Raw genomic sequence first — 27,794 nt, 5'->3', positions numbered from 1 at the left:
GTGGTAAACAAGTATAATGGTTTTAGGTCACTTTAAATAGTAACTTGCCCCCATTGCAGTAAAGGACCGGTGGTGAAGGCTCCATCCATGCAGCCTCACTCACAATGCCTTGCTCTGGAGGAGGACCTTCTAGAGCACATCATGGCTTCTTTCTCAGCTCCCAAGCCAGAACCCTCTTGGGTGCCACCCCACCAAGCCTGGCTCAGCAGAGAAATCAGGAGCTTCTGGTACAGCCAATACAGACAGGTTGCACACCCCCTTCGGGCCACAGGGATGTCCCTTTTACAACCACACAGTCTTCAAACCAGGGGCTAAACCTTGAAAAACATGGGCTGTGGGAAGAGATTCTTAAGGCCTCCACTCACCTCTAGCTTTTTGTGGAGCTAGCTGCTCACTTGGTGCTGCACAGCTAACCTGCCTTAGAAGTCCGATACTGATGGATTGCAACACTTCCTCCCCATACTCTGCTCCGCAAAGCATCTGCTCCAACTGCCCATCTGAACTGTGATAGTATCCTTGCAAGCTTCGTATCCACCCATTTCCCTGCTGTCCTTTATCAGAGACCGTGCATCAAAGCTGCATGGTTGTAGATGCACCCCCAGCAGGACTTCTTAATACCCATTGCTCCACAAGTCCACTCCACAAGTCCACTGCACCACTTCCATGTCACCTGTCTGTGCATATGAATCCTTCTGCAGAAAGGATTCTTTAGAGCAGGCATGGCCAAACTCGGCCCTCCAGATGTTTTGGGACTACAGTTCCCATCATCCCTGACCTCTGGTCCTGATGATGGGAGTTGTAGTCCCAAAACAGCTGGAGGGCCGAGTTTGGCCATGCATGCTTTAGAGCTGCACTTGGTATCCTGGGGAGGGGGAATGTGCATGATTCTGCTTCTCCTTTTCCAAGAATTATATAACATGGATGAATATGACTGTTTAAAGCTTCTTTTTGACAAGCTAGTCACCATATTGCAATGAACTGAAACTTCGATATTCGAGATAGATTCTGTGTCTTATCTCCCTTGCTTCGAAGGTGCTGCTTTAAAAAAAATGCATTTGCTCATTGTGAAATAGGTCAGCAGATCAGTGGCCCATTACATTTAATCCTGTCCTAAGATGGAATAGCAATAAAAATATAAAATGATCTGGTCTAGTACACTTTCAATCCTTTGGAGATGTGGTGTTTCTACAACTGAAAGAAAAAGGCTTACCTCAAAATCAATAACAGTGGGATTAAGTTTTAATGACCTCCCCCAATAACGGTATGCATTGGTGTTCCAGCTTCCCATCAGCCTTCCAATCGAGGCTGCGTCTCCGCCTCGAACCCGGGGAATAATATCCTCGATGACTGCCTTTTCCTTTTGATGGTCTGAAAAGTTGGGCAATGAAATGGATTACTGTTCGCTTCTATGAATCCACTAGTGGAGTCAAAATTGCTTCGTCAAGGTGACTCGGTGGAGGACATTTGACAGCAAGGCACTATTACAAGGCGATGGCCTAGCAGACACTCATAGAGGTAAGATGCCAAAGGAAGCTCAAATGCCACTTGTGTGCTCCTGAGCTCACTTAGGAGGATCTTTATTTTATTTGTTATTTGTTTTATCTAAAGACAATTCAAGATGAGAGTAATAACAGTATAATAGCATCGCATGCATTGCACTTTTTCAGCTGCAGGTGGTAAAAGTGCCTGAAAATGCCAGACAATTAAGGATTTTTAAATTAAATTATTTGCTGTTTGTTTGTTTTACTAATGGGACACATAGGACGACATTAAGGTTGCAAATGGTGGTGTGGGTAGCAGCTAAGTGAATGAGCCATGAACAGGAATGTCTTTCCTCTGAGCACAGGGTCTCGCTCTTGTCAGGAGCTGTGCTGCAGCATTCTGCCCTAGCTGCATCCTCCTGATCAAGCACAATAGAAGCTCCATATCGAGTGCCTTGCATGAATGAAACGTCATGAGCACTTAACAGAGCAGCCCTGTTTAGGGAAGTTTTTAATAACTGATGGTTTAATGTATTTTTAACCTTCTGTTGGACACCGCCCAGAGTGGCTGGGGAGACCCAGCTGGATGGGTGGGGTAGAAATAAATTATTATTATTATCATCATCATCATCATCATCATCATCATTATTATTATTAGCGAGCATTATCATTATCAAATGCACCTCTCACTAAACACGATATGGAAGTAGGTCCCACTGACTTCTACAGCACTTTCTACTACACCAGCCCCATTGGAAGAAAGTGGAGAGGTATAGGACTGTTCTTGTGGGTGTGGTCCTTGTGATTACAAAAGAATGACTTTAGCAAACGATTCAACTTTCCTGGAAGGCAATATATCCTTTTCAAATAAGAAAAAGAGGAAGAGGTTTTTGGAAAACGTGAATGCATTTCCTACCTGTGTCTTGGCCTGCATCCTTTGAGCAGCGTTTGAAGGACACCTTGGCACCTATAGTTATGTCTGCGTAGTCAAGGTTATAGCCTAACCCTAAGGATCCACCAAAACAGGAGCTTACCATGTCCCTTGTAACCCCTGAGGGAAAGGGAGGGAAGGCAAGTGTCAATCACAGTTTTATATCCCTAGATACTGACTATAAATCTTCAAGTGTTAAGATGTTACTCAATACATGTATGCAAACAATAACTCGAAAACGTACAGTTCCATTTGAGCTACTTTTCATTAGTCACTGTCCGAGGGAAAAAGAAAGAAAAAATCAATAGCTGGAACCTGGAAAGCTATCACCAGTGAAGCAGTAAGTACAATTCTGCTTTCTGAAAACAATATAAATTTTATTCTACAGTTGCCACCGAATAAAGCCCCAGCCCATTATTATTATTTTTAAAAAAAGGTTAGAAACACCCCCAATAAATGTGTGAGGGCAACTGAAGTTACACGTTCCAACACTGATTTGTAATCTCAATTTTGAGAGAATTTGCTGCAAAAAGGCTCAGCAGTCATTTGGTTACATTGATGTTACGACAGGCAAAGAACTTCATTCATTTTCCATTGAAGTCAGCAGCAGAACGCCTATTGATTTCTTCTTCTTCTTCTTGAAACATAGGAGGAGCCCTGTGGAGCCCTGTTTGTCTCCCATCAATTGTAAAGGGTGATATTTCTTTGACAGATCATACAGCATTGTTGCTCAATGCTCTCTGCTGGGTCATGTCCCCTTTCACCTCCCTCTAGTATTTGGCTATCAGTGTGGCATGCTGCACCATGTACTTAGAAGGGGATGTACCAACCAGCAGTGTGGATCAGAGTCACAAGAATGACTACCAGCTACCCAAGTTATTTCATAGAATCATAGAATCATAGAGTTGGAAGAGACCACAAGGGCCATCGAGTCCAACCACCTGCCAAGCAGGAAACACCATCAGAGCACTCCTGACATATGGTTGTCAAGCCTCTGCTTAAAGACCTCCAAAGAAGGAGACTCCACCACACTCCTTGGCAGCAAATTCCACTGTCGAACAGCTCTTACTGTCAGGAAGTTCTTCCTAATGTTTAGGTGGAATATTCTTTCTTGTAGTTTGGAACCATTGCTCCGTGTCCGCTTCTCTGGAGCAGCAGAAAACAACCTTTCTCCCTCCTCTATGTGACATCCTTTTATATATTTGAACATGGCTATCATATCACCCCTTAACCTCCTCTTCTCCAGGCTAAACATGCCCAGCTCCCTTAGCCGTTCCTCATAAGGCATCGTTTCCAGGCCTTTATTTGCTTTGGTGCTGCTAACATTGTGCTTAGGCATTGTACAAAATGTAAAATAGCACTACTGGTATACACACCACTGCAACCTTAGCATGACAAGAAGGGACCCGGGCAAAGACTTTTCCTGGCCCCACCCCAAATCACAAGTGCCTCTAATCAGCTGTTGAGAAGTTGGATATATGTGGACAAAGGGGTAAATACTATCTAAAACTATGGAGCATTATAATGGAAAGGATCCAGATCAAACTCAAGGCTTGCATGCTTCTCCTCCCCTCCCCTCTGGTGTGGCCACAAGGAGACTTGAAGCTTTTAAACTGTGATGAACCTCAACTATGGCTTGTTGAAACAAGCAGCTTCTTCCACTCCATAGTTAAGACTAACCACAGTTTGCCACATTTGAATGAAACAACAAACTGTGTTTAATTAAAAATGAAAGCAAAAGCTTCTGAATTACAGTGGTACCTTGGGTTAAGAACTTAATTTGTTCTGGAGGTCTGTTCTTAACCTGAAACTGTTCTTAACCTGAAGCACCACTTTAGCTAATGAGGCCTGCCATGCCACCACCACGCGATTTCTGTTCTCATCCTGAAGCAAAGTTCTTAACCCGAGGTACTATTTCTGGGTTAGCGGGGTCTGTAACCTGAAGCTTATGTAACCCGAGGTACCACTGTATTCTCCTTGCAGCTGCAATGAAGGCAGAGACTGAGGGAGAAAAGGGGAACACATGAATGGCAAATTTTAATCGAAATCAGCTACTGTTATGAGATTTTAGTTAAAGCAGATACCAGATTTAATTCACAGTTTGGAGTTTTGCTTTTTTTCAATCCTGAAAGTGTACATGTTAAGATGTGGGGCTTGCGCTGTTTGGCAAAACTTTTAATTAACAGAAGTTAGGGCTTCTAGCTCCCTAGAGCAGTGTTTCCCAACCTTGGGCCTCCAGCTGTTTTTGAACTACAACTCCCATCATCCCTGACTAGCAAGACCAGTGGCAAGGGATGATGGGAATTGTAGTCCAAAAACAGCTGGAGGCCCAAGGTTGGGAAACACTGCCCTAGAGAGAAGGCTCTCAATAAAGTTATAGCTTGGTCAGTTCTTTATCACAGCTAATAAAAAAAAATTCCCCAATTGCTGAATTTATATTCATTTGCTGCCTGCTGACAGTGTATTAATAAATCTATAGTATTCAGTGGCTTGTGCTTAACTAGTCTACAACTGTTAACAACACAACCGAGTGAAATATATTTACTGTAAGCAATAGGAATGATTATTGTTTATCACTGTTTGAGTGCCATAAAATTAAAGTTGAACTACACTCTGATTAATTGATATAATATTGTTCCTGTTAAGTAATTATTTTCAGCAAGGACCAGTCAATACAATTTGTTATTGGTTGCCACAGGGGGGAAGAATCCAAGTCTGATCAATCTGAATGCAGCAGAAGCAGCAAAATGATGATCATACAAAATATTGGCAATTTAAGGAAGGAGTAAACAAGATTGCTTATTACGGGATGCAAATCCAATGATATGAATATGGCCCACCAATTAGATTGATTTATGCTTTTAATTTTTGAATTAATCACAAAAGGGAAAAAAAATCTCTTTCTGTGTAGTGATAAACCACAAGTAAATTGCATTGTTTCTCAGCGAAGTCATAAAACAAAAGCGTTTTCCTTTGAAAGAAAGAGCAAAAGATAACATTGGGGCTGCTCACAAGGATCCTGCTTTCCTCTAACTTCCTTGCTGTGACATACGCTTCAGGTTACATACGCTTCAGGTTACAGACTCCACTAACCCAGAAATAGCACCTCGGGTTAAGAACTTTGCTTCAGGATGAGAACAGAAATCATGCAGTGGCGGCGCGGCGGCAGCAGCAGGAGGCACCATTAGCTAAAGTGGTGCTTCAGGTTAAGAAGTGTTTCAGGTTAAGAACAGACCTTTGGAACGAATTACGTACATAACAGATGTACCACTGTATTATCTTTTCTAACAAGTTTAGGGAGGTTTTTAATATCTGATGTCTTATTGTGCTGTTGGGAGCCACCCAGAGTGGCAGGGTAAATCCAGCCAGATGGGTGGGGTATAAATAATACAATTATTATTATTATTATTATTATTATTATTATTATTATTATTATTATTATCCACAGGAACTGTCATCAGATTTAAAAAAGCTAGGATTGTATGCAACTGCAGTTCTACATGCACCCAAGTGTAGCATTTGTTTTGTGGGTACAAGGTTCTGCTTTCATTAAAAGAAGAAAAAAATCAACGGAACAGCCCAAGTCAGAGCATTGGTCTCTCGCACTCATGGCCTGGCAGCAGCTCCCTGGGGGTCTCCCTGGGGATGACAGAGATTGAATCTGGGACCTTCTGCCTTGCAAGTGTAAAAACATGCTTGAAAGTGCATGGGCAATATCTGATTAAATTTCAGAAGCCAGAATGGGCGGCTATGGGAAATTGCTGCCAAGTACATGTATATAGGATCACAGTCTTAATCTAGCAATTGCTCCGACCCTGACTGTGAAGGCAAGCTTCAGCAGTCAAGCCCTCAAGGCTGTATTTTCTGCGGCATTTCATCAGGCCATCCATGCCGGAGTGGGTACCAGTTGCATCCATCACCAGCATATTTAAAAGAAGGGAAACAAACCCATAATTCTCGAGAAAACATTTGCTTTCAGACGCTGGCCGTGCTGAAGCAAAGGGCTGCTGTTCACTGAACCATTGATTTGCGTCTCCTTACTCAATGTAGCACTTAACCAGAGCACCAGCTTGATAAATGTGCCCTCTTTTTATGGTATGCACTGTAGATGAAATTATACAAGTATCCTACATAAAAGTAAAAATTATGTCTGTTCAGGGACACATTTTTTGTCTCTTTTAGAACTTCAACTTCCCTCTTCCTTACAGTAGGGCCATCTTGTTGCAATAAATCACAGCACTTCTGAAATACAGTAAGCAAAATATAAAGTAAAATAATGGCTCTGTCTAGATGCTGCTAATTCATTCTTCCTCTTCACTTGGCAGTCAGCTTCCTGAAGCCCCTCTTGGCAAGCTCTTTTCTTTATCATTCAGCCTTCATGTCCAGGAAAGACACTTTCCCAAGAATATTAAGGACAAATAAATTAACGGGAGAGAAGGAGGGATGATGGGCTGCAGTCGGCTGGCAGGGGACTGGGAATTTTATAGCAGTCTCCCTACTCCCAAGCAGGAATGGGGATTCAATTCAGTTGGTGAACTGACCTAATTCACACTTTCCAAAACAATAAAAGGACTGAAATGCAGGCATCCTTCAAAATTCACATTTCTTCCAAATTTTGAAATGCAGTTCTCCAGCGAAGGAATGTGTACAAAAAAATTAAATATGGCGGTAAAGTGTGCATAAATGTTAGTGAAAATAGCAGATGAAAATGCATTATATTAGGGATGAAATTGCTTTGCAAAAATGTATATTAGGCAAAAGTGCATGCAAACATTTATGTATTAGGAGAAATCATCACTATAATGCCAGTGAGTTTTTAGGAGGTTTTTTTTAAAAAAAGAAAAAAAAGAAAAGATAATCACAAGCTGTTGTGGAAATGTGGAGAACTGAGATTGGAAAGATTGGAAAAATGGGAAACAGAGAAACTCATCCAAAAAATCACTGGGAATCCTGCTGACCCTAATCTAGGTTTGACAAAGACGTAGGCAGTGGCACAAAGAGAGCAATGACAGAGTGCACAACTTGCTAGTGAGTTGCTAGTGATGGTCCCTGCCCATGATGGTGTTGCCAATGTGCTTTATTATGAACTACCTTAAGTACACTTCAGCTTAGAAAGCTGGGATATAAATCATTCAAATAAATAAACAAGGGCTACAGTGGGTCAGGATTCTCTTTGAGGACAGTAACCCCTAAACTTACATATATTTAATTGTGTGCCAGGAGTTTCTGCAAACAACCAAGATTCTTGTGAGTAGCTGGGCATTCTCTGCCTCTGCTTAAAAGCTTGGTGAGTAGGTGGGGAAACTTGTTGGAACAACTTCACAGTTCCTGTGCAGCTGTGCAATTCTCACTATTTATCTTGGATTCATGAACCCTAGCCCTTGCTCTTAGACCAGACTTTCCCTGCTAACCCTTTGCCTTGTAAAACCTTCTGGACTATATCTGGCTCTTTCCTCACAACTGAATCTGCACCGTTAATCTGCTTTAATAAAGCATTGCTTCCTTGCCAGGTGCACCTGCTGCTATGTTTTGGGTAGGAGCCAAGACACACTGTGAAGACCAGGGATGCTGAACTAGTCTCGCTAAGATTAGAGATACCTGGCTAAGCCTGGTGTTGCTGATGTCACCCTTTTCCATAGAGAATCCCAGAATGAAGTCACCAAACCAGAACCTTTGGAAGAGAATGTGAATAACTAATATACTGGTATCACAGAAGGCACAGCAGGTTCTGGGTTTTATGACACAGTAGATGGCTTTGCAAAAATGAACAAGAGAATCATGTTATTATAGGAAATTTCCCATTGATGATTAGAAGGCTTTATGCTTCAACTATCATGAAATGTGCATGGCAACAACTGCAGAAGCTTGGCTACATGAACACAAAGTGTAGGCAGAACTATGCTGTCTTTGGATGCCTTCATTTGCTGAAAGCTGAAGCTAGCAGATCTCTGTCATTCTGCAGTTTGAAAGCCACCTTGTGTAAAATGGTAGGTGCAATGCCAAAAACATTGTTTGTTTACACTTTACGAGTCAAGAAATGCCTTTGAATTTATCTAGGTCTGTCTGCAGGATGCTGTCACGTGCGCTTTGAAATGCAGAAATTTCAAGGCTAAAGACAAGAAATTCCTGGAGTTATCATTGCTGTTATTTTTGCTATACCTGGAAGGAAATTATTTATTAACTCCAAGATACACATTTGGGCATGCAGGTTCATAACATTGTTGAATAAAAGAGCAGTTTGCTGAATAGGAATCTTGAGTTTCTGGATCATTACAACATATTGCTGATCAATATGCTTTACGTGTATCAAGGAATTAGTTTCTAGTATCCTACAATGTGCCAAGCGGGTAGAATAAATTAAACCTGCAAACCTCTTTTTCTCATCTCATCTTTGTTGACCACAAGGATGTATTCGAATATGCCTCCCATGGTCCCAGATGTCATAAAGTGGGTGCCATACTCATTAATGAACCTGGCATACATTCCGTAGTTGTACCGATCTGGAAGCTCCATCAGAGACTGAAGCATCTCTTCATCCAGGACAATGTCATCTCTTCTCATCTTGAAACGGGCTGTCTGTACTTTGGTAAGAGCTCGAATAAATCCAACATTCTGTAGATGAAGCAAGGCAAAATACATAATTTATCCACTTTTTTCTGAAGTTACATCCTTCTTTCTTTTTGGCAGGAACCAACAGGGCAAGGCTGTGCTCTTATACCAGGGGTGCAGAACCTTGGGGGGCAAATTTGGCCCTCCATACCTCTCTACCTGGCCCTTGGGTAGTGGTTAAGAGTGTTAGACCCGTAATCTGGGGAACCGGGTTCGCGTCTCTGCTCCTCCACATGCAGCTGCTGGGCGACCTTGGGCTAGTCACACTTCTCTGAAGTCTCTCAGCCTTACTCACCTCACAGAGTGTTTTTTGTGGGGGAGGAGGGGAAATGAGATTGTTAGCTGCTTTGAGACTCCTTAGGGTAATGGTAAAGCGGAATATCAAATCCAAGCTCTTCTTCTTTTTTCTTAGGCCATTCCACCTCGCCAGACCATGCTCCTTACCAGCCTACTCTGCATCCCCCTCAAATTTTATTGCCAAGCTACAATGTGTTTGAACAGTGATAAACTCCCATGTAGCCTGGACAAAAAGGAGTGTGTGGGTATAAACCTCTGAGTGTTGCATGGCTAGAATGTAGCCTGCTATACAAAGGGAAGAGTCATATCCTTTGCCCTCTAGCCCTGTGCATCACTTGCATGTGGGTCCTAGCAGGTTCTCCACAGGAGAATGTGACCCTCAGAGTGAACAGGGTTTTCCACCCCATTTTATACAATCCCAGTTTATTTCAAGCATGAAGCAACACATGTTGGGATGCTTGAGAACTTTTCCAAGTGGGTGATCTAAAATGATGCTGTGGATAATGATCATCTGATTAAACAGCAAACTGAAGGAAATAATTTCTAAAGATGGAGAAGCAACTCTAGTATTAGAATACGAATGAATGAAAAGATCTCGCCTGTTGCAGGGCTGACTATATCTTTATTTTCTTTGTGGAACAATCCTAAGCTACAGAGTTTTGGTTATGTAATTATGGCCTTAGGGGAGGCGGGTGGTGCTGTGGGTTAAACCACAGAGCCTAGGACCTGCCGATCAGAAGGTTGGCGGTTTGAATCCCTGTGATGGGGTGAGCTCCTGTTGCTTGGTCCCTGCTCCTGCTAACCTAGCAGTTTGAAAGCATGTCAAAGTGCAAGTAGATAAATAGGTACCACTCTGGCAGGAAGGTAAACAGCATTTCCGTGCACTGCTCTGGTTCACCAGAAGCGGCTTAGTCATACTGGCCACATGACCCGGAAACTGTATGCCGGCTCCTTCGGCCTGTAAAGCGAGATGAGCGCCGCAACCCCAGAGTCAGCCACGACTGGACCTAATGGTCAGTGGTCCCTTTACCTTTAATTATGACCTTGAGGAGAGCTAGTGGTGATATGCAAGGCAGGGACCAAAGGATACATGCCATGTACTATGAATCCTCCAAGCCTAACTGCTCCTCTCCCTGCAGATCCTTTCAGGAACTTCAGGAAAGTATTCTTCAGACATCAAAGGGCTTGCAAGGGTTGCAGAGCTGATAATTTAATTTGGGGAGGTAGTTTTTCTGCTCCCTTACAATTCAGTCTGTGCTCCCTCATCCATTTGTTCATAGACAAATGCTGGATCCCTCGGTGTGAAAAGCGAGAGACCTCATAGTTGTCTTTGACTGGACTTAATCATCCAGGTGTCCTTTACCTTTTTCTCCCATAGGTCCCTGCTTGCAACTACCCATTACACAAGGTTTCCACGCTTAAGCAAGACAAAACACAAAGCCCAGTTCTGTTTACATCTCTGGATTTCCCAAAGATTTCATATCCATTAAGAAAACAAATGCTTCTCGCAGCCATTCACTCAGGTTTGCACTAATTTAAACAAGATATATTTGTGACATTGGAACATGTTCCCCAAAGACAACTGTTGCTGATGTGCAATTCTTTAAATTCCCCCACTCTGTTCGCCACTCCAAGCACTTACTCATTTATATACTTAATGTCACCATGAAACAGGAGGGATGGGGAGAGATGGCATGCGTTGTTCTACTTGTAATTCAATTTCATTCCCATTACAATGCTTCTGTTTGCTTCAGTGTAATAAGGAAGGCAAACAGAATTGCTAATGATCACACGTGCAATTACATGAACAAATTAAGGTAGGATGATTATTGTTTCAAGGGGAAAACATGTGGGCAGGGAAATAAAGCAATATCAGTAACAGAGTGTTTGGGCGATTTAGCAACGCAGGAATAAGAAGCCCCCTTCGCCTATTTTCTCATTACCTTTGCTGCGTATTCAGTAAAATTTCTCAGGGTCCCCTGACCCTTTGATAAGCCAATGCCTATACTCAGAGACAAAGGGACATCTTCAGGGCCTATGCCAAATGTAAAGCCATAACTTCGAGAGGTGTCCTTCTTTATGGCATTCAGTAGGTCCTTGGCATCATCGAAATACTCTGAAGAAAAGCCAGAATCAGCATGTGCCTGGAATGAAAAGAGAAACATCTTAGCTGGATGCAGATATTTTAGATTAGCATATTGGCTTAATGGGGGATGATTCTCCTTTGCTCTGGAGACTCAACAAAAACCAAGCCTGAGCAGTTTTCAGTGGTACTGCAAGACTTTTTTTTTTAATGCTAGAGTTTGGTGGCAAAATCTTTTCAAATGATGCACCAGGATGACATCTTGTTTTAACTCATCATTGCATTTTTGTAAGGATTTTATATGAGTGGATGAAGTGCCTGTGTGGTTAGCCTCTATAATGAGGCTGGGGAACTTCTACTTCTTTGGCCAATCCTTGCCTCCCAGGGAGCCCAGTTTGGACCACGAGGCCATTTTCCCTAAAGCTATGCCCATTTCCTGATACCACTGTGTGGGAGGACGGGCTTAAATCCTGCATTGGTCACACACTCCTGTTTCCAGCAGGGAACAGGGCTGCGCAACCAAGGCATCAGGATTCAATCTCTGTTCATCAGCTGATGAGTGGGGCTGAAATCCTGATCCGTCCGGGTTTTCAGAGGCCTCAACCAGAAGCAAGGGGCTGCCCAAAAGCCCTCTGCAAGAGCGCTTTCAAGAGGATTGTGCATGGACCCCTGTGCAGCCCACAGAGGATTCAAGCAGAGCTCCATGCTCTTGGTCAGAGAGAAGAGAGCATCTTCTCATGCAGCCCTCAGGGGCTTTGATGCTGCAGGGAACTGCTTTTCAAGAGTCTTCCTGAAGACCCTGGACAAGCAGGACCTGCAGCAGCAAGCCCTCTGTTCTCAGCTGGAGTGCTTCCACACAATGGCCATTCCTTCTTCCTCCCTGCTCCCACCCCCCTGATTAAACATGTGATCAGGAGGGGCATGGTGGAAGAAAGGAGACTACTTTACAGAATTGTTTCCACCATTTTTTGATGGAGGCCACTGTTTCCCCACCCCAGTGCCCCAGAACAATGCCGGCGTTCAGGCCATTTCAGAAGATACAAAATGGGGGCCAAGCTGCCAACACAATCACTGACTGCCACTTGCCAGAGGTGTCATGTCACCTGCAGTGGCAGCATCCCCTCAACCTCCCCCCCCCAAAAAAAAACCCCCACGTAGGAGGCACAAAGGAACAGAGCTGTGCTCCTGTCACTTCTAATGGTAAGCCTTACCACTGGGAAACTGTAGGATAATTTATCCTTCCCCTGGAGAAATCAGGTCTCCCTGATGTCTCTATCCTCAAGTAGGAGACTTTTGAGAAGCCATTTATGGTGCCTAGTGTATAGAGGGGTGTGCACATCAAAAGCATTGCACATGACATCCAAGTGTGGTAGAGGAAAGATGCATGGGGGGGCCCCACTGGTAAGTGTCTTACAGATAAATCTGCTAGAAAGGGTTCAGAGGGATCTGCATATGCTTCCGCACTCACATATTATCTGGTTGATATGTGGATAATATATAATAAAGAGAATGCCCCCCCCCCCAAATATACAACACCTAAAACTGATATCACATGCTAATGTGATATTCTAGGCAGTGGAAATTTTAAAAAGGTAGCAGTAGATGGTATGGAACTTCAGAGGAGCTCACGTGTTGCAAGGGTCTATATTTGGCTGAGGTCCAATTGCCCACTCAGCCTTACCGATAATGTGGGCCTACAAATACTTACAAGAAACTGATAGTAGTGGATGTTATATGGCTTTCGGAAATATTTCTCATCATCCCCGTAATACAGACGTTCACATGCCGCATCATACTTCAATTCTCGCCATTCTCCATTATAGACAGATTCACACTGGCCTCCATAGAATGCAGGATCGTACACTATCTGTGCCTCTTTTTGTGTAAGAATATTGTATCTTTCAGGAGCAAAAGAGACAGGAGCAGGCATGTAAGGAGAGTTTGCTAGTACTCTTACACACACACACACACACACAGAGAGAGAGAGAGAGAGAGAGAGAGAGAGAGAGAGAGAAACTCTCACTTTCATTCCATACAATCCTTCTTGTTTCCTTCTTGGCTCATCAATTGTAGTTTGAATATAACAAACCACAATTCCTGATCTGAATTTAATGCAGAGTGAGGGATCGTGGTTTGTTTTCTGCCAGTGCTCATGAGGAAGAGCAAAACAGGCACAATTTGCTCATGAGTTATAAGACAAAGTCCATGAAAATAAATAAACACATGGACTCCAATTTCTCTCCTTTATTTAAGAAGTTTTAAAACTTGGGAGTTCTCTAAACTACACAACATAGCAAGTTAAAATTAAAGAGAACATTTCCCAATGCTTAAATCATGTGTAAGAACCATAGCACTCACCCCTGTGCAACTTTACTGATCCCGGGGACTGGATCCAGATCATCACAGAATCTTTCTGCATCCTCACAACTTGCCTCATCAGATTGATCTCTGCAGTCCGGTTCTCCATTGCATACAAGGTGGCGTTTAATGCAGCGACCTGCAGCACAGATAAAGATTTGTTATCCATTTCTAGAATCCATGTTTGCTCTAGCTAGATAAGGCTGGACTTAATGGTTCACTTAAACCAAATCACAAAGATAGTGTAGGACCTTGCACAGGTTGTGCTGTTATCACTTTCTGACTGAGCAGGAGGTCTTTGTGAAGAATACTCAAAGAGAAATATGTTGAGAACAGGAGTGGCTTTGTGCGTGTGGCATGGAATTTCCTTTCCTATTCAGACTTCCCAGTCAAATGCAGCAAGATATCATGTACAAAATTGCACACGACTCCAGGTGTCTTTTTATATTGACAATGAAAAGCACTTAGAATTTGAATTGTTATGTCTTCACAAGCTACTCCGAAGTTAATGGGTTTTGTTTTGAAACCAGTTGCCAGTACCTCTCAAGGCTGGTCTCCTGAAGGCAAAGGAATGGTTAATCCACAGATGTTGCTTTGTAGGGCCCTATAGGGTAACATCACCAGATTTTTTTCAATGAATCCGGGGACGCTTTCCAACTTCAGTCGGAATGGATGGATTATGTCAAGGGACTGATTTGTAAATCTGGGGGCTGTCCCTGGGAAATGGGAACATCTGGTAACCTTACTATACAGGCCCTTGTGTCACCTGGTTATTTCTGGGCTAGGAGCTGCTGTAACACCTTTTAACCATACCTGCAAGGTATCACTGGGAGGAAGCAATGGGCAGAACACACCTTGCCATGCTGCAGGATGAAGCAACCATGAGAAGATAGGTGAAGTAGGAATGTGTGTCCGCAGCAAGGTTTTTAAAAGTGTTGGTCCTAGCAGAGGGCGGAATGTTTGGGCTCAGTTTCAGGCCTGCACTGGCAACTGGGCTTCACTTATTGGAAGCTGAGAGAAAGAGAGACCAGCCAGGAAACTAGACAATAACTTTCTTGTCTCCCTTAAACAAGAACAAAACAGCAACAGGAAAATTTGGACTCCATCCATAAGCAATGTACATATGAATGCAGGAAACTGCCTGATAAGGAATCAGGCCATTGCTTCATCCTGCTCAGTACGGTCTATATTAGCTTTTCTCAACCTTGGGTTCCCAGATGTTTTTTGAACTACAACTCCCATCATCCCTGACCACTGGCCATGCTGGTTAAGAATGATGGTGGTTGTAGTCCAACAACATCTATGGAACCAATGCTGAGAAAAGTCTATACTAATTAACAGCATCAGGGTTTCAGGCAGGGTCCTCTCCCAACCCTACCAGGAGTTGCCAGAGATTGAACCTGTGATGTCCTGCATTCAAAGAAGATGCTCTACCACTGAACTACAGCCCCTCACCTGTGCCACCGAGGGACTGAACTAGATAGTGACTGAATTTGCTGAGATTCCTGCATTGCAGGTGGTTGAACTAGGGACCCTTAGGATCCCTTCCAACTCTACGATTAAGTGAACTACACACTCATTACAAGAATCTCCTGTTCAAGACCCTGGTGCCCTTTACTGTATTCTTTATCATTCCAGACTTTGGAGATCTCTCTTTGTATGAATGAAAAAAAGCGCATCGCTTCAAGGGTGCTCCAAAAACTAGTTGCAGAAAGAATCCTGAAACTTTCCCTGTTCTCTGCCACTGCAGTAAGACGGGAAAAGCTTTAGCTGGGCACCTTTTCAGTTCTAAATAATGGATTATGAATAGACCGTGTGCTTCTCCTTGTCAGGTTCACTTTGTCAAAGCTCCCAGGATGCATTTGTTATCCCTGCTTATGGTTTTTAAAAGCAACTATAAGCCTAAAAGTCTCCTGCTGCTACTTTTTGGAGAAATGAACACTGTCAGCTTAAAGAATGGGCTGGCGCTGTGATGTTGCAAAATGTGCTCGAGAAATTTGTTGCAATCATGATGGCTAAGGCACGAACACTCAAGGAACATCCTTAAGAGTAGATTCCTGCCTTCTCCTGATTTAGCCAGCAGTGTGGAAAGTGTTCCTGAAGAAAAAGGCAGGTGTGGCTTTTCACACTATAACAACAACCCTGCACTCAACCTGAGTGAGGAGCAGACAAGAAAGCAATTGGTGTATCAGTGGCTCAGCAAATCTGTACCCAGAGGGCACCATTTGGGCCATGGTCCAGGGTTAGCTTGGCCCTGCAGCTGCAGATTTGCAGATCTATTGTTGCAAGCACAAAATGTTACATATGTGGAGACTGGCACAAATGAGGATACAGTGCAGCTGGTCAGGCAGTCATTCCAGAATCTGCATGTGCAGCAGATAACTCTCTGCACACACTGTCCTTTTGAACGCATGCAGGTAGGTACCTTTGGATCAAGCTCACCTCATGCTACTACGTGATAGGGATGGCTTTGGCAGATCCTTAGGCGATTCCTTCTTTCCCTAGATGTCACTGTGCCCCACTTTAACTTTATTGCATGGAACAGTAGATCAGTACCTTTTCCGCATTCCTGAAATGGGTTAATGGTGTAGAGCAGGATCACTGGGGATTGGGAGGTATGGGGAAGTCAAAGAAAAAAGGCTATGAACCGATGATTATGAAGTAATACTGTGTTACATTGTTCTTCATTTTATGTGTGGAAAATTAATAAAAATTATTATAAAAAAAAAAAAAAAAAATAGAGCAGGATCACTGGATCAGTAATGGATCTGTAATGGCATCATACTCACCAGTCTCCTCACACCGAAAATCAGCTCCACAGTCTTGGCTCACAATACATTCTCCTGCTGACTGGCACGCAACTTCATCCCAAAGGTGGCCGGTACATATGCTCCCCTTGTATTTGGCTGGCTGTTGCAAAGTTCGATATCTGTGCTATAATATGCATTTTTAAAAAAATAAAAATGGATATCTGCCATAAATTTTATATATATATATATATATATATATATATATATATATACACACACAAAACGATAAAATTTGAATTAAACATCAGGAGGCAATAAAAACAGATCTATACAATATTTTAACCTAGCAAGAGCAAGCATTAATTATTTAAGTATTAAAAATGTAAAACAAATTAAGGCTTTATCAGTACAGCTATGCCTGCCAAAACCAAAAAAATTACTTAAAACACAATCTGAAGTTCATAGGGAAGAAATGTGAAGGGATGAAAAGGTTAACAACACAGCAGAAGTATTTGCAATTGACTTTTTCCATGCCTGTCAAATCATTCCCAATGTCTTAAATGGAAGAGTAACTTCATTGGCTGATTGAAAGTCAATCCAGTCATGATAGAATGTCACATGACTGAGAGTTCTACTGTATGTGTATACAGACTACTTGTCTGTGCAAACGGCTTGCCCCGTGCACTCCATGTGTTTGTTGCCTTGCATATATGAAGCTGTCTCCATTCCAGCAGGGCTCTTCTTATATTATTCATGGGCATCCTGCTTTGTTGAACTGCTGGTCACATAGGCCATCTCCATCTCTCAGCTTAGGCCCATTGGTTTTAATGGGCTTGGATAAACATGCATCTGTTTTCAACTGTAAACCACTGGCTTGTATTCAGTGTAGTGTTAAGTCACCATTCTACCAATGCAATGATTTTCACTTATGCAATGGGACACTGTTCCCCTGATGCACCCCCCCTCAAATCTGTTCCAGCGGTTCCCTAACCTTCTGGAGAAGATTTGGGGAAGGCATGGGTTGTACAAGGAAGAAGAGGTGGGAGGTCCCATTGTGCCTCTGGAAATCCTTGTGCCGATGGGACAGAGGTTGGATACTGCCCTTTGTGTTCAAAGTTTGTGTCTATTTTCACTGCAGGCAGCTATAAAGAACGCTTGGCTATATTTGAGTGGAGCCTTACTTTTCTTCCTTGACAAGGGAAACATTCGGTCCATCCTGACCACTGACTTAGGCGGCAATCGATGGGAGCAGGTGTTCCAGCTTGTCTTCTTGCTCTTCTGAGGAGAATAAAAGTGATTGGCAATGCTGAAAGTCCCTATATTGCACACTCCCTGTGGAAATCAGTTTCAGCAGGATACGCATGGCTGCAATAGATTTAATATCTACAGCTGAGGGGCCCCAAGATACCTTTTGAAAGGATCTTTCACTGAGCACCTCTCAGACAGACCTGCTTTAATTCAGGCCTAAGCACTGACTACAGGAAGTGGGGTGGGGGATTTAGACAGGTTCCTGAGCATGCCTAAACCTTTCCCTCCTCTTTCCCTTCCCACTGAGAGAGAAAATGGGGGGGGGGAGGGTTGAAAAAACCTGATGCCCAGAAACAGATGGGGAAGTAGAGCATTACTCCACCCTCAACAGAGCCCAGCAGGATGTCTGGTGAAGAGGTGGTTAAACTAGCTTCAGTCTCCACAGCCCCTACATCTTAGGACCACGGCCTTATTCTCAAGGCCCCCGGGCAAAGAGCAACTTTTAAGAAATTAGACTCAGTTTTTACACACACACACACACACACACAGAGAGAGATTGAAAGTCAATCTTACAGTGATAGAAGTTTATATGTGAGGTTTCAAATGGACTCCCATGACATATTAGTAAAAAAATGGTTGAAGTGTAATTATATGTGTTTTGATGAAAAGCTGTTATTTCTCAGCAGTCATAAGAGAAAGCACCAAATACTTGCAAATACCATATTTCACAATGCATATATGTGGGTGCCCTTTGTTGATGGTCACCAAATGTAAGAAAAAATAAATTCAGTCCCAATCCAGCAGAATAAATCTGTTTATGGAAGTAGGCATCTCTTGGGGCAGACAGTGTGATTGTCCACCCTCTTATGTGCATTCCCAACTGGGGCCACCTGGTGATGCACAGAGAATAGCTCTATTCAGGCATTCAAAGCCTGATGCAATTAGAATTCTAATGGGAGTCCACTGCCCTCCACTCTGTTGCATCCCCTCCACTCTGTTGCATCCCCACAATCGAGCCACATTGCCACCCACATGTGGGAAGATGAGCATCTGCGGACCTTGCTGTACATAGAGGCTTCTTGGGTGCTTTTGAAACCTGATCATGCAAAATGTTGCTGTGTGGAGTGATGCTGTTCAAGATTCCAGCCACTCCATCCACCCACCCACACACTCCAAAAACAGCCTCGGGTCTCAGTGGGCTGTTTGAGGGTTCCTGTATTCTTCTCTCCCTTCTGAAAGCCTTTTGTACATCTGCACACCTTGGGGTTTGTCCAAGCCTACTGATGTCACCCTCTAGTGCATGGCTGGTGCCCTTTTTGATATGTAAGGAATGACACTCACCTCTGAACATCAAAGTCAGATGGAGTGATAAGAAAGCAATGATAAGTTGGAGGCACCCAGTTCAAAAACCAGCAAGTTCATCAATACTTCTACAGAGCTCTCTCTAACCCCACTTGTCCTGCTGAAATGATAGTACATGGTAGGGTGATTACACCATGTCCTCCCATTTCAGAAGGGATGGGTCAATGGATTTCTAGACTGGAATGCCACCTTCACGTGTAACCCAAGAGTGAAGATGCAAAAATATTTCCCAATACTGCTTCAAGAGCCACTTAAACTTGCACAGGTGGTAATGGGAGATCAGTGTGTGTAAACATGCTTCTGCATGCGGGTTGCCCCACAGTGGGTCAGAGACTATTATATGCACAAATACATATGGATGTTACTGTGGGGTCCTATTATGTGTATAAATAATTTTGGATGTTAATTTCCTCCTCAGCACTAGGGGGAAAATATGACTCAGTTGTGTTAGGGGAAAGAGCAGCAAAACAACCTGAAGCACAGTGGAGAGATGCCAAAAAATTAGAAGGTTACAATCAAATCCTGTTTTTGGCTTCTTTCACAGCATCTCAGCACCAAAGTGCCAAGATAATGACATTTCCAAGTGCACGGCAGCCACTGCATTACAATAGCAAAATAAAATTAAACAGCAATTCACATTTGGATAATGCTTCAAAACATGTAGGTGAAACGAACACATGTCAGTATGTGCCTGATTTATGCTTCAAGGGATGAACTGCATGTCTACAATTTGCCCCCACACCTGAAATCAAAAGCAGTTCTTAGTATTGGGTTTGGGGCTGCATTAATAGTTTTGCTGTTAATCTTGCCCTATTGCATTCTCCATTGGTTTAACTGGATAAGAGCAAATGTGATCAGTATACGTATGAGATGCATGTGGGAAGCTGTTTGCTGTGATAAACCTTTAGAAGTTCTGTCAAAACTAGTTCGTTTTTGGTTTTTTCCACAATACACAGTTGGCTATTTGAGATTTTCCTTTTGCACACACTAAGGGTCTTCCCCTTAGTTCGTCTCATTTTGGAGATAGAAGATTACACAGTCCCAGCAATGGCTATATAGTTAAGGCAACTGGTATTTTCTGCATTCAATCATTTTAAAGCCCAGCTATTTTATTCCTTAAAAAATCAAGATGATTTGTCCCATCACAGTATGCAATTGTCAAGGAAAAACTATTTAGCAAAAGTTGTAATCTGGTGAAAATTATCATGTGGATGCTTTCGGTGCAGAAGTTTTTAAAATGGTCCTTTAAAGTGAAGACTTGACATTTTCCTTCTATTTTTGCGACCATCCAAGTTTCTCCTTTTTTGCCAGTTTATAAAATGCCAAATGTCTGAGAGTATTGCATTGGTCTCCCTTCTACTGGTCTGGTGAAAATACACTATGTATTCCTAAAGTTATGAGTTTTTAAAGTCAAGACTTAGAAGTATGAACGCTGAAAAATTGTGTGAGGAGCACAAAACACACAATAGATAAGTGACTTTCATGTTAAAAAAATAGAAGTGGTTTTACTGTGGGTTTCTATTGATGAAAAGATTGGGAAAGGCTGCACTCATCCAGGAACAACAAATTTTAAAATTTAGATTAGATTAGATTATTATATATATGATGTTACAGAAAGCTGCCATAGTTGAGGTATTATTCCTAATTAAACCTCCAGTAGAGGCATCCCTCATCACAACCTGATCTTATGCAGCCCCCAAACCAAGGGCCTTGTACATCCCTGGGGCTGGTGGAGAGACTCTCTCCTTTCACCATCTCCATCTCCTCCTCCCTTCCCTTGCTGCCTGATCCTCCCATACCTTTCTGACAACTCTGGATTTGCTCCAGGTGAACCTAACCCTATCTGGGGCTGCCTTGACCCAATGCAGAAGAGTCCTAATTTGGCCCAAATCATGTCCATTTGGTTTAGGATTTGCAATTTGGCCAGATATGTTGCACAGCCCTAGAATACCCTGCAAGTGTCCTGGAAAAACTGGGGCATCCTGTTTTTTCTTACAAGAGGGCAGCAGCCATTTGGGGCACCATGATCTCATGTACGGTAATTTCACGCTTTCTAGGGAGTGATATTACATGAGATTGCAGTGCCCAAAATGGCCATCATCCTCACATGAGAAAAAACAGGAAGATGGAGTCCCATAAGATGGCATCCTGTGTTTTGCCTTTGATGTGTTGCCTTTCATGTGTTGGAGGGTATGCCCTAGTATAGACAACCCTACATCTTATGCCTATAAGATCCCAGTCTATTGCTCACAGATATTGTGATTGTGTATCAAAAGCTGGATTCTGTGTGTGGCAGTATATGTACATTAGTAGGTGAATGAAGGCTGGGCATCCATTGGAGTTTTCGTTAGCAACTATACCTGGGAATGGTGGTGTGAATAGGCCCACATAAGCCTGTCCATTTAAAACAAAATTAACTGATTTCATATTCCCATTGGTGAGGGAATACAGAGTGCATTACTCACTCTGAATTCTTCCTGATCCTGTAACAAATTCCATATAAAACCAGGAAGCATTAGGCATGAGGCCAAATTTATCATTCAGGGCTAGAACGGATAAAAATAAGTCAGGAATTCTCCATGAAAATATACTGTGTCCTGTGGGTTTCCTTTAAAGCTCAACAAAATCAATAATAAATTCCAATGCAAGCAGATTAAATGTGTAGATGCAGATGAATTAAATCCATTCCAATCCAAGTAAAATAGGCTTTTAAAAACAGTGCCATCTGCAATACAAACAACTGTTGGGCAGTCTTTGTGGCTTTAAAAGCCAACAGTACAGTACTGTAGCTAGAATGCTGGACTTGGGCCTGAAAAGTTGGCCTGTGAATGGTCTTTGGAAAGTTACTATTTCCTGCCTTCCTTCCTCCCCTAAAACTGGTGGACTGGCAATCAGCTTCACAGGGCCCATACACAATACATGGCATCAGCTGCTTTTGTTACCCATCCTGAGCTGAAAGGTAATTTCTAAGATAATGTTTGAAGCTCATGGATACACTTTTTAGAGTGATCTCTTGAGCCTTTCCATTACACGATAACTGCAACATTCTCCAGAGATATCCGACAGGATTGTGTTGGATCCTGTTCAACTCTGAAAAGGCAGGATGGGTGATTAATCCCCATTAAATCTTTTCAGATGAAGGCACTCACACGATTCCTTTGAAATGCATGAGCCAAACATGACCCAAGACACAACCATTAATCTGGGCTATGGATTCAACAAGTTAGATAGATAGCCTGAGAGCCTGATAGACAGACAGACAGACAGACAGACAGCATATCTGCTGCAAGGAGGGTGAAAATTTAGGACTTACCCAAATAACAATGCAGCTAGCACCATGTGCTGAGTTGTAATTATTTATTTTAAACATGTATAACCTTCTTTCCCTCATAAAAAAGTAAGGGAAGCTAGCAAAAAAGTCAAACCATAATTCAATCGTTTAAAATATCAGCTGCAAAAAAACACTAAGGAGAACCGTAAAAATAACAAGACAGAAGCAGCTGCAGTAAAAGTTATTCCAAAAGATGCAGATAAGAACTAATAAAGCAGCCATCCACCCCAAAGAAACCTTTAAAAGGATGTGTTTCTTTGCTTTTTTAGTAAGCTCTTGATGGCCATTAAAGGAGAAGTGTGGCTGTGTTTCCCCCAGAAGTGACTGCCTGAGCGCAGGTGAAGCCATGGAAAATGCTTTCTCCCAGCCAAGTAAGTACATTTCAGGGGATGCTGAAACTAATGGCATGGGAGAGGTGTTTTTTCCATATTTCATTTAATGAGCAGCTACCTATTTCACAGTCCTCAAACCAATACCTGAACTGAAACCCAAATATCCGTTGCAAGGTGCACTTCGCTGAATTTTGTGATTCAGTTATCCAATGTGCACCCATATGCTTACAAAAGTGAAAGTAACATGCAAAATTGCACTACCTTAGGGGAAACGGCTTCAAACAATGTGCATACTAGTCAAAAGTGCATACAAAAATGTGTTTATTAGGAGGAATTCACACTAAACTGCTAATGCATTTTGTGAGGAGATGGTAGATGATAGATAGATGATAGATGATAGATGATAGATAGATGATAGATAGATAGATTGATAGATAGATAGATAGATAGATAGATAGATAGATAGATAGATGATAGATAGATAGATGATAGATAGATAGATAGATAGATAGATAGATAGATAGATAGATGATAGATAGATGATAGAGATAGATGATAGATGATAGATAGATAGATAGATGATAGATAGATATAGATAGATGATAGATAGATAGATAGATAGATAGATAGATAGATAGATGATAGATGGAGAATTGAATCTAAGAGTGGAAAAATGAGGAATTGAGAGAACTGAAACTGACAGATTCACCCATAGCTATTTAAGACATAAAGGCGAGCCTCAGTGAATGGACTGACCTGAGCAGGCCATCTGTCCATGACCATGGAACTATATCATTTTCCTCCACCCTCAGATTACCCTCATCCCATCCAGCATCCAAATCTTGAGAGGGCACTGCTGAAATTATCTGGAACAGACCCATATTTGCCATGGCAGACATGAACTCCTGAGCTGCCCCTGACAGAGAATTTTGGGCATGGAATATCAACATCCCCCAAATGGGATTAGGACTCTGGTCTTGTGTTTCTTGAGCAGGAACAATGGCACCCTTATCTCCCCCTGCCCCTCCCCATGCTGCATGGGAAACCACTTTTGTTTCTTGACAAGACTTAAAAAAACACTGTGTGATAGGAGAGGAACATCCTCCATATGCTGTCCTTTACTAAGTCAAACCCACTAGTCCATCTCAGAACCACCCACCCATGAGGCTGGGTGGGGCGGCCACCTCAGTCAGCATCCCCTCAAGGGGTGGCACACCTGTTCTGCTCCCCAGCTTTGCCACTGGTCTCCCCGGCCTCTAAGGGCAGAGAGGGGCTGGTGGCAAAGCTCTGTGGAATGCTGAAGGACAGAGAGGGGAGGCATTCCACCATCCTGCTTTGCCACTGGGTGCAGATTTCACAGAGAGACTGACACAGTGGTGTGATGGGGCTTTGCACTGGTTTCTCTTGAAGGGAAGAGCTGGAGCAAAGCCCCGTTGCTGGGCAGGGGTGAGAGAACCCTAAAGGACAACCACCCCAGTGGGGAGGACTTGTTACAGAGTTTGTGCCCCCATCACAGGGTGGCAGTGGGGAGTTTCACCTCAGGTACCCCTGGTCCATCAAGCTCAATATTGTCTACGTTGGCAGACAGCATCTTTCCAGGGTTTCAGACAGGCAATCTCTTCCAGCCTCTGCTGGAGATCCTGGCAACCAATGGGCTACTGCCCTTCCCCTAAACATCTTGGTTCAGGCTCTGGTGTCTCCATTTAGAAGGATTCAGTATTAGGTGATGGTGTGCCTGGGATCCCCAAGATCCACTGCTAGTCAAATTAGAGCAGGAATGGGGAACCTGTGGTCCTCACATCAGACCCACCTGGCAAGGCCAATGGTCACGGCTAATGGGAGTTGTAGTCAAACAACATCTGGCTGGCCACAGTTTCTCCACCCCTGTAGCGGACAACATAGGGATGTATGGACAAGTAGTTTGATGTGATATAAGGCAGCTTCCTATGTTCCTATGACATAAGTATCTTGCTATTGGAATGAGGAAGGGAGGGGGAAGAGGGCAAAAGTCCCAGTGAGCACAACTAAAGAAGCTCTTTGTATCTGTGGCCTTTGTGTTTCCCGCATTGAAATTCTGTCAAGTGACTAACAAGAGCCTGCAAGCTACAACAGTGCGAGGATGTGTCCCTTTGGGGTATATCCTCTAAAAGGAGCCTAGATGAAGAACAAAGCAAAATATGTATTTTCCCACTGTGAGACATAGCCATGATTTGCATCCTACATATTCCATAATAAGGAACACATCTAGTCTGATTATTCATTGATGGAGAAGGGGAGGAGATGGTCCCAGAATTACTTGTTATTGTTGAGTTTCTGACTAGAGCTCCATCATTATCGGTTATCATCTGTTAACGCCAACAAGCAGAACAAAACAGCAAAGACTCCTAGGGCACCTTAAAAACTGACACTTTATCCTGGCAGGAGTGAGGTGTTGTAGGCTAGAGCCTGTTTTGTCGTGTGACAGACAGGCTGTTTTTTGCTTAGGAGGCTGTGTAATTTTTTTCTTTTTCTTTTTGCAGGGTTATGGTAATTCTACTGATAATTAGAAGAGAGATTCATCAGAAGCTACAGAAGAAAGAACACTAAATGAAAAACTGAAATGCTCAGGAGATGAGCCTGTGGATACACATCAGTTGTGTGCAGGATCAAATTGCAGGGTGTCTGTGGACAAGCAGCAGTCAAGCAAAGAGAGAGGGGTGTAGGGGTGTGGGTGTGTGGGTTTGTACATATATTGTGGTGGTAGAAAGATTTGATGCCTCTATCCTTCAGCTTTCCAAAAAGTATTCAGTGAGTTCACCTTCACCTAGATTTAAAATGTGCTTCTTCATTATCCTGCTTTGTTTGATAACTTCATCAAACATCAAAAATCTGTTCTTTATTTGGTTTCTGTAAGGATTACTAGAATAAGCCTTCATAATTAAATGTATCTTTTTCTTTCCTCTGCCTCCCCCCTCCCTGCGTCTCTATCCCAATTATTACTGATACCACTTTTTGATCTTTCTACATTATATTTCTTTTGGTCCTGTTTGCAATTAGCAGCTTGGGAAAAGCCCCATAGAGTTTCCTTTAATACATGATTTAAATACATACAACCCAAACCCACACACAACATTATTATTTATTATTTATTATCCAATAGGATATTGAAAGAGAAGAAGAAAGAAGAAACGGCATCTTGATATATTTTCTCTCACTTTTGTCTGAATTACTTCATTATCACCGAAATAATATGAAATACCGTATCAGCTCATTGTGTTATGAAACAACGGCAGTTTAAAAGCTGCATATCAAATTAGAATATGTGAAAGATGAGAACTGAGGAATGAAATCTTCTTGAAGAAAAAATTGTAGTGCAGAAGGAAATGTATTAAAAAAGGTATAATTATAAGACTTCAAAATGGTTCATGTTTCAGCCCTCTCACCATATTGTGATGGGACTATTGTATAAATCGTTTTCTGCTAGCTGCTTAAAAGTAATAGGACCCACATGCCTCATTCTCAGTCTGAATTGATGCACTGACCAGATAGACAGCAATTTCTGTATGTAAGGCAGTATCTTAAATTACATGGAGATAGACTTACCTCTGGGATGGCAATCCTGTTAGCTTACTGTGTGCTGCAACTGTATCCTGACATGATAGTAGATAAGCTATCAAGAGAATCATAGGAGGAAAAAGCCTACTCAGATGGAACCACATTTTCTTTTAATAAAAACAAATGCTTTTCATTTTTGGTTTGAAAACCTCCAGGTACCTGTCTTGGAGAGTGAGCTTTTAGAAAAAGAAGGTTGCACCCTGAGCTCTCATAGTATTGTGAATCATTAACAAAAGGCCCAGACTATAATCTGAAGGACATCACTGTTTTGGAAATAGATTCCCGAACATTGGGCAAAGGGGGAAATTGTTGTTTGCATGCTAAAGTCAATGCGAGTGCTATCAGTGGAACTGAACTGAAACCCTCTGAGTAGTCATTAGGCAAAAATGGTTTCCTTTATAGAAAACTCCCCCTTGTTAAGGGAGCCACATTAAAAAATAAAGTTTTGGGTGCATGTGGTTGGTTATTGTTTGGTACATTTTCAGCACACAAAAAATCTAAGCATGCAGTGATATCAACCAACTAGGATGGCTTTAAAAGAGGATTAGACAAATTCATGGATAATATGGGTACCGGATGCTGCAAGCCATGATGACTATGTTCTTCCTTCACAGCTGGAGGCAGCAATGCTTTTGAAAAGCAGTTGCTGGAAACCACAGGAGGTGAGAGTGCTGCTTGCTCGTTTCCCCACAGGCATCTGACTGGACAAGGTGAGAACAGGATTCTGGGCTAGATAGGCCATTGGCCTGATCCAAAAGTCTGTTCTTATGCACTCTGCATGTGTGAGGCTAAGAAAAGGGAAAGCAATGTTACTGTCTTTTGCATCCAGATACTAGAGGATTTGTTCTCATTTTTCTCCTTTCTACACTGAGCTTTTAACACGCTGAGCACCTCCAGAGGCAGATGTTGCCTTTAACTATCATTAACTACCCTGAGTTGTCCATGTTAGTTAGAAAAATCTGGCTGTATGTAGAAATCAATGCATGCAATCTCTACATATGTATGGTTTGGGAGCTTGGTGGAAGGCAGTAATTGAGTAGCCTGAGCCATACAATTTAACAGTGCCAAGAGATCTGGTGCTAGTAGCATTGCTTCCTTTTCAGTCAGAAGCACTGAACCTCATCCTTGACACAATATCAAATTTACTCTAGCTTAGGCAGCTGGAGGTAGCTGCAGAGAGGAAAGTATAACTTGATCTTTTAATGGCCTAGCATTCTGATTTAGGACACTGCCCAGGTTGGTGCTGTGGGCAGGGGGTACTTTTACGCAACATAACTTTCCAAGACTGTTCTACAGTGGGTGGGCTGATGATCACGTAATCACACAGCTGCCCTTGGTACACTCCGAACACTTGGCAGCAGAACACTAAAGTCTTTCATGAGCTTCATAGAATTGGAATGGATCCTGAGGATCATCTA

The 27,794-nt window shown here is 42.6% G+C and overlaps 1 protein-coding gene across 1 annotated transcript in view; it reads right to left on the bottom strand.

Moving 5' to 3' along the window:
* C8A (complement C8 alpha chain) overlaps window positions 1–26,505 on the bottom strand; it is a 28,671-nt gene extending 2,166 nt beyond the window's left edge. The window contains exons 1-9 of the mRNA XM_079982109.1: window positions 26,365–26,505; window positions 17,691–17,787; window positions 16,549–16,693; window positions 13,760–13,898; window positions 13,110–13,299; window positions 11,262–11,462; window positions 8,784–9,024; window positions 2,398–2,532; window positions 1,211–1,368 (exon numbers count right to left, since the gene is read on the bottom strand). Of these exons, the coding sequence (XP_079838235.1) occupies window positions 1,211–1,368; window positions 2,398–2,532; window positions 8,784–9,024; window positions 11,262–11,462; window positions 13,110–13,299; window positions 13,760–13,898; window positions 16,549–16,693; window positions 17,691–17,787; window positions 26,365–26,480 (1,422 nt within the window). The 5' untranslated portion in view covers window positions 26,481–26,505. The remainder of the gene's footprint in view (window positions 1–1,210; window positions 1,369–2,397; window positions 2,533–8,783; window positions 9,025–11,261; window positions 11,463–13,109; window positions 13,300–13,759; window positions 13,899–16,548; window positions 16,694–17,690; window positions 17,788–26,364) is intronic.
* Between the last annotated feature and the right edge of the window lie 1,289 nt (window positions 26,506–27,794).

This window comes from Podarcis cretensis, assembly GCF_951804945.1.
Source record: "Podarcis cretensis genome assembly, chromosome: 6".
In the NCBI taxonomy this organism is placed as follows: Eukaryota; Metazoa; Chordata; class Lepidosauria; order Squamata; family Lacertidae; genus Podarcis; species Podarcis cretensis.
Note: the sequence above shows the minus strand (reverse complement) of the source record. Positions and strands in the feature narration are given on the sequence as shown.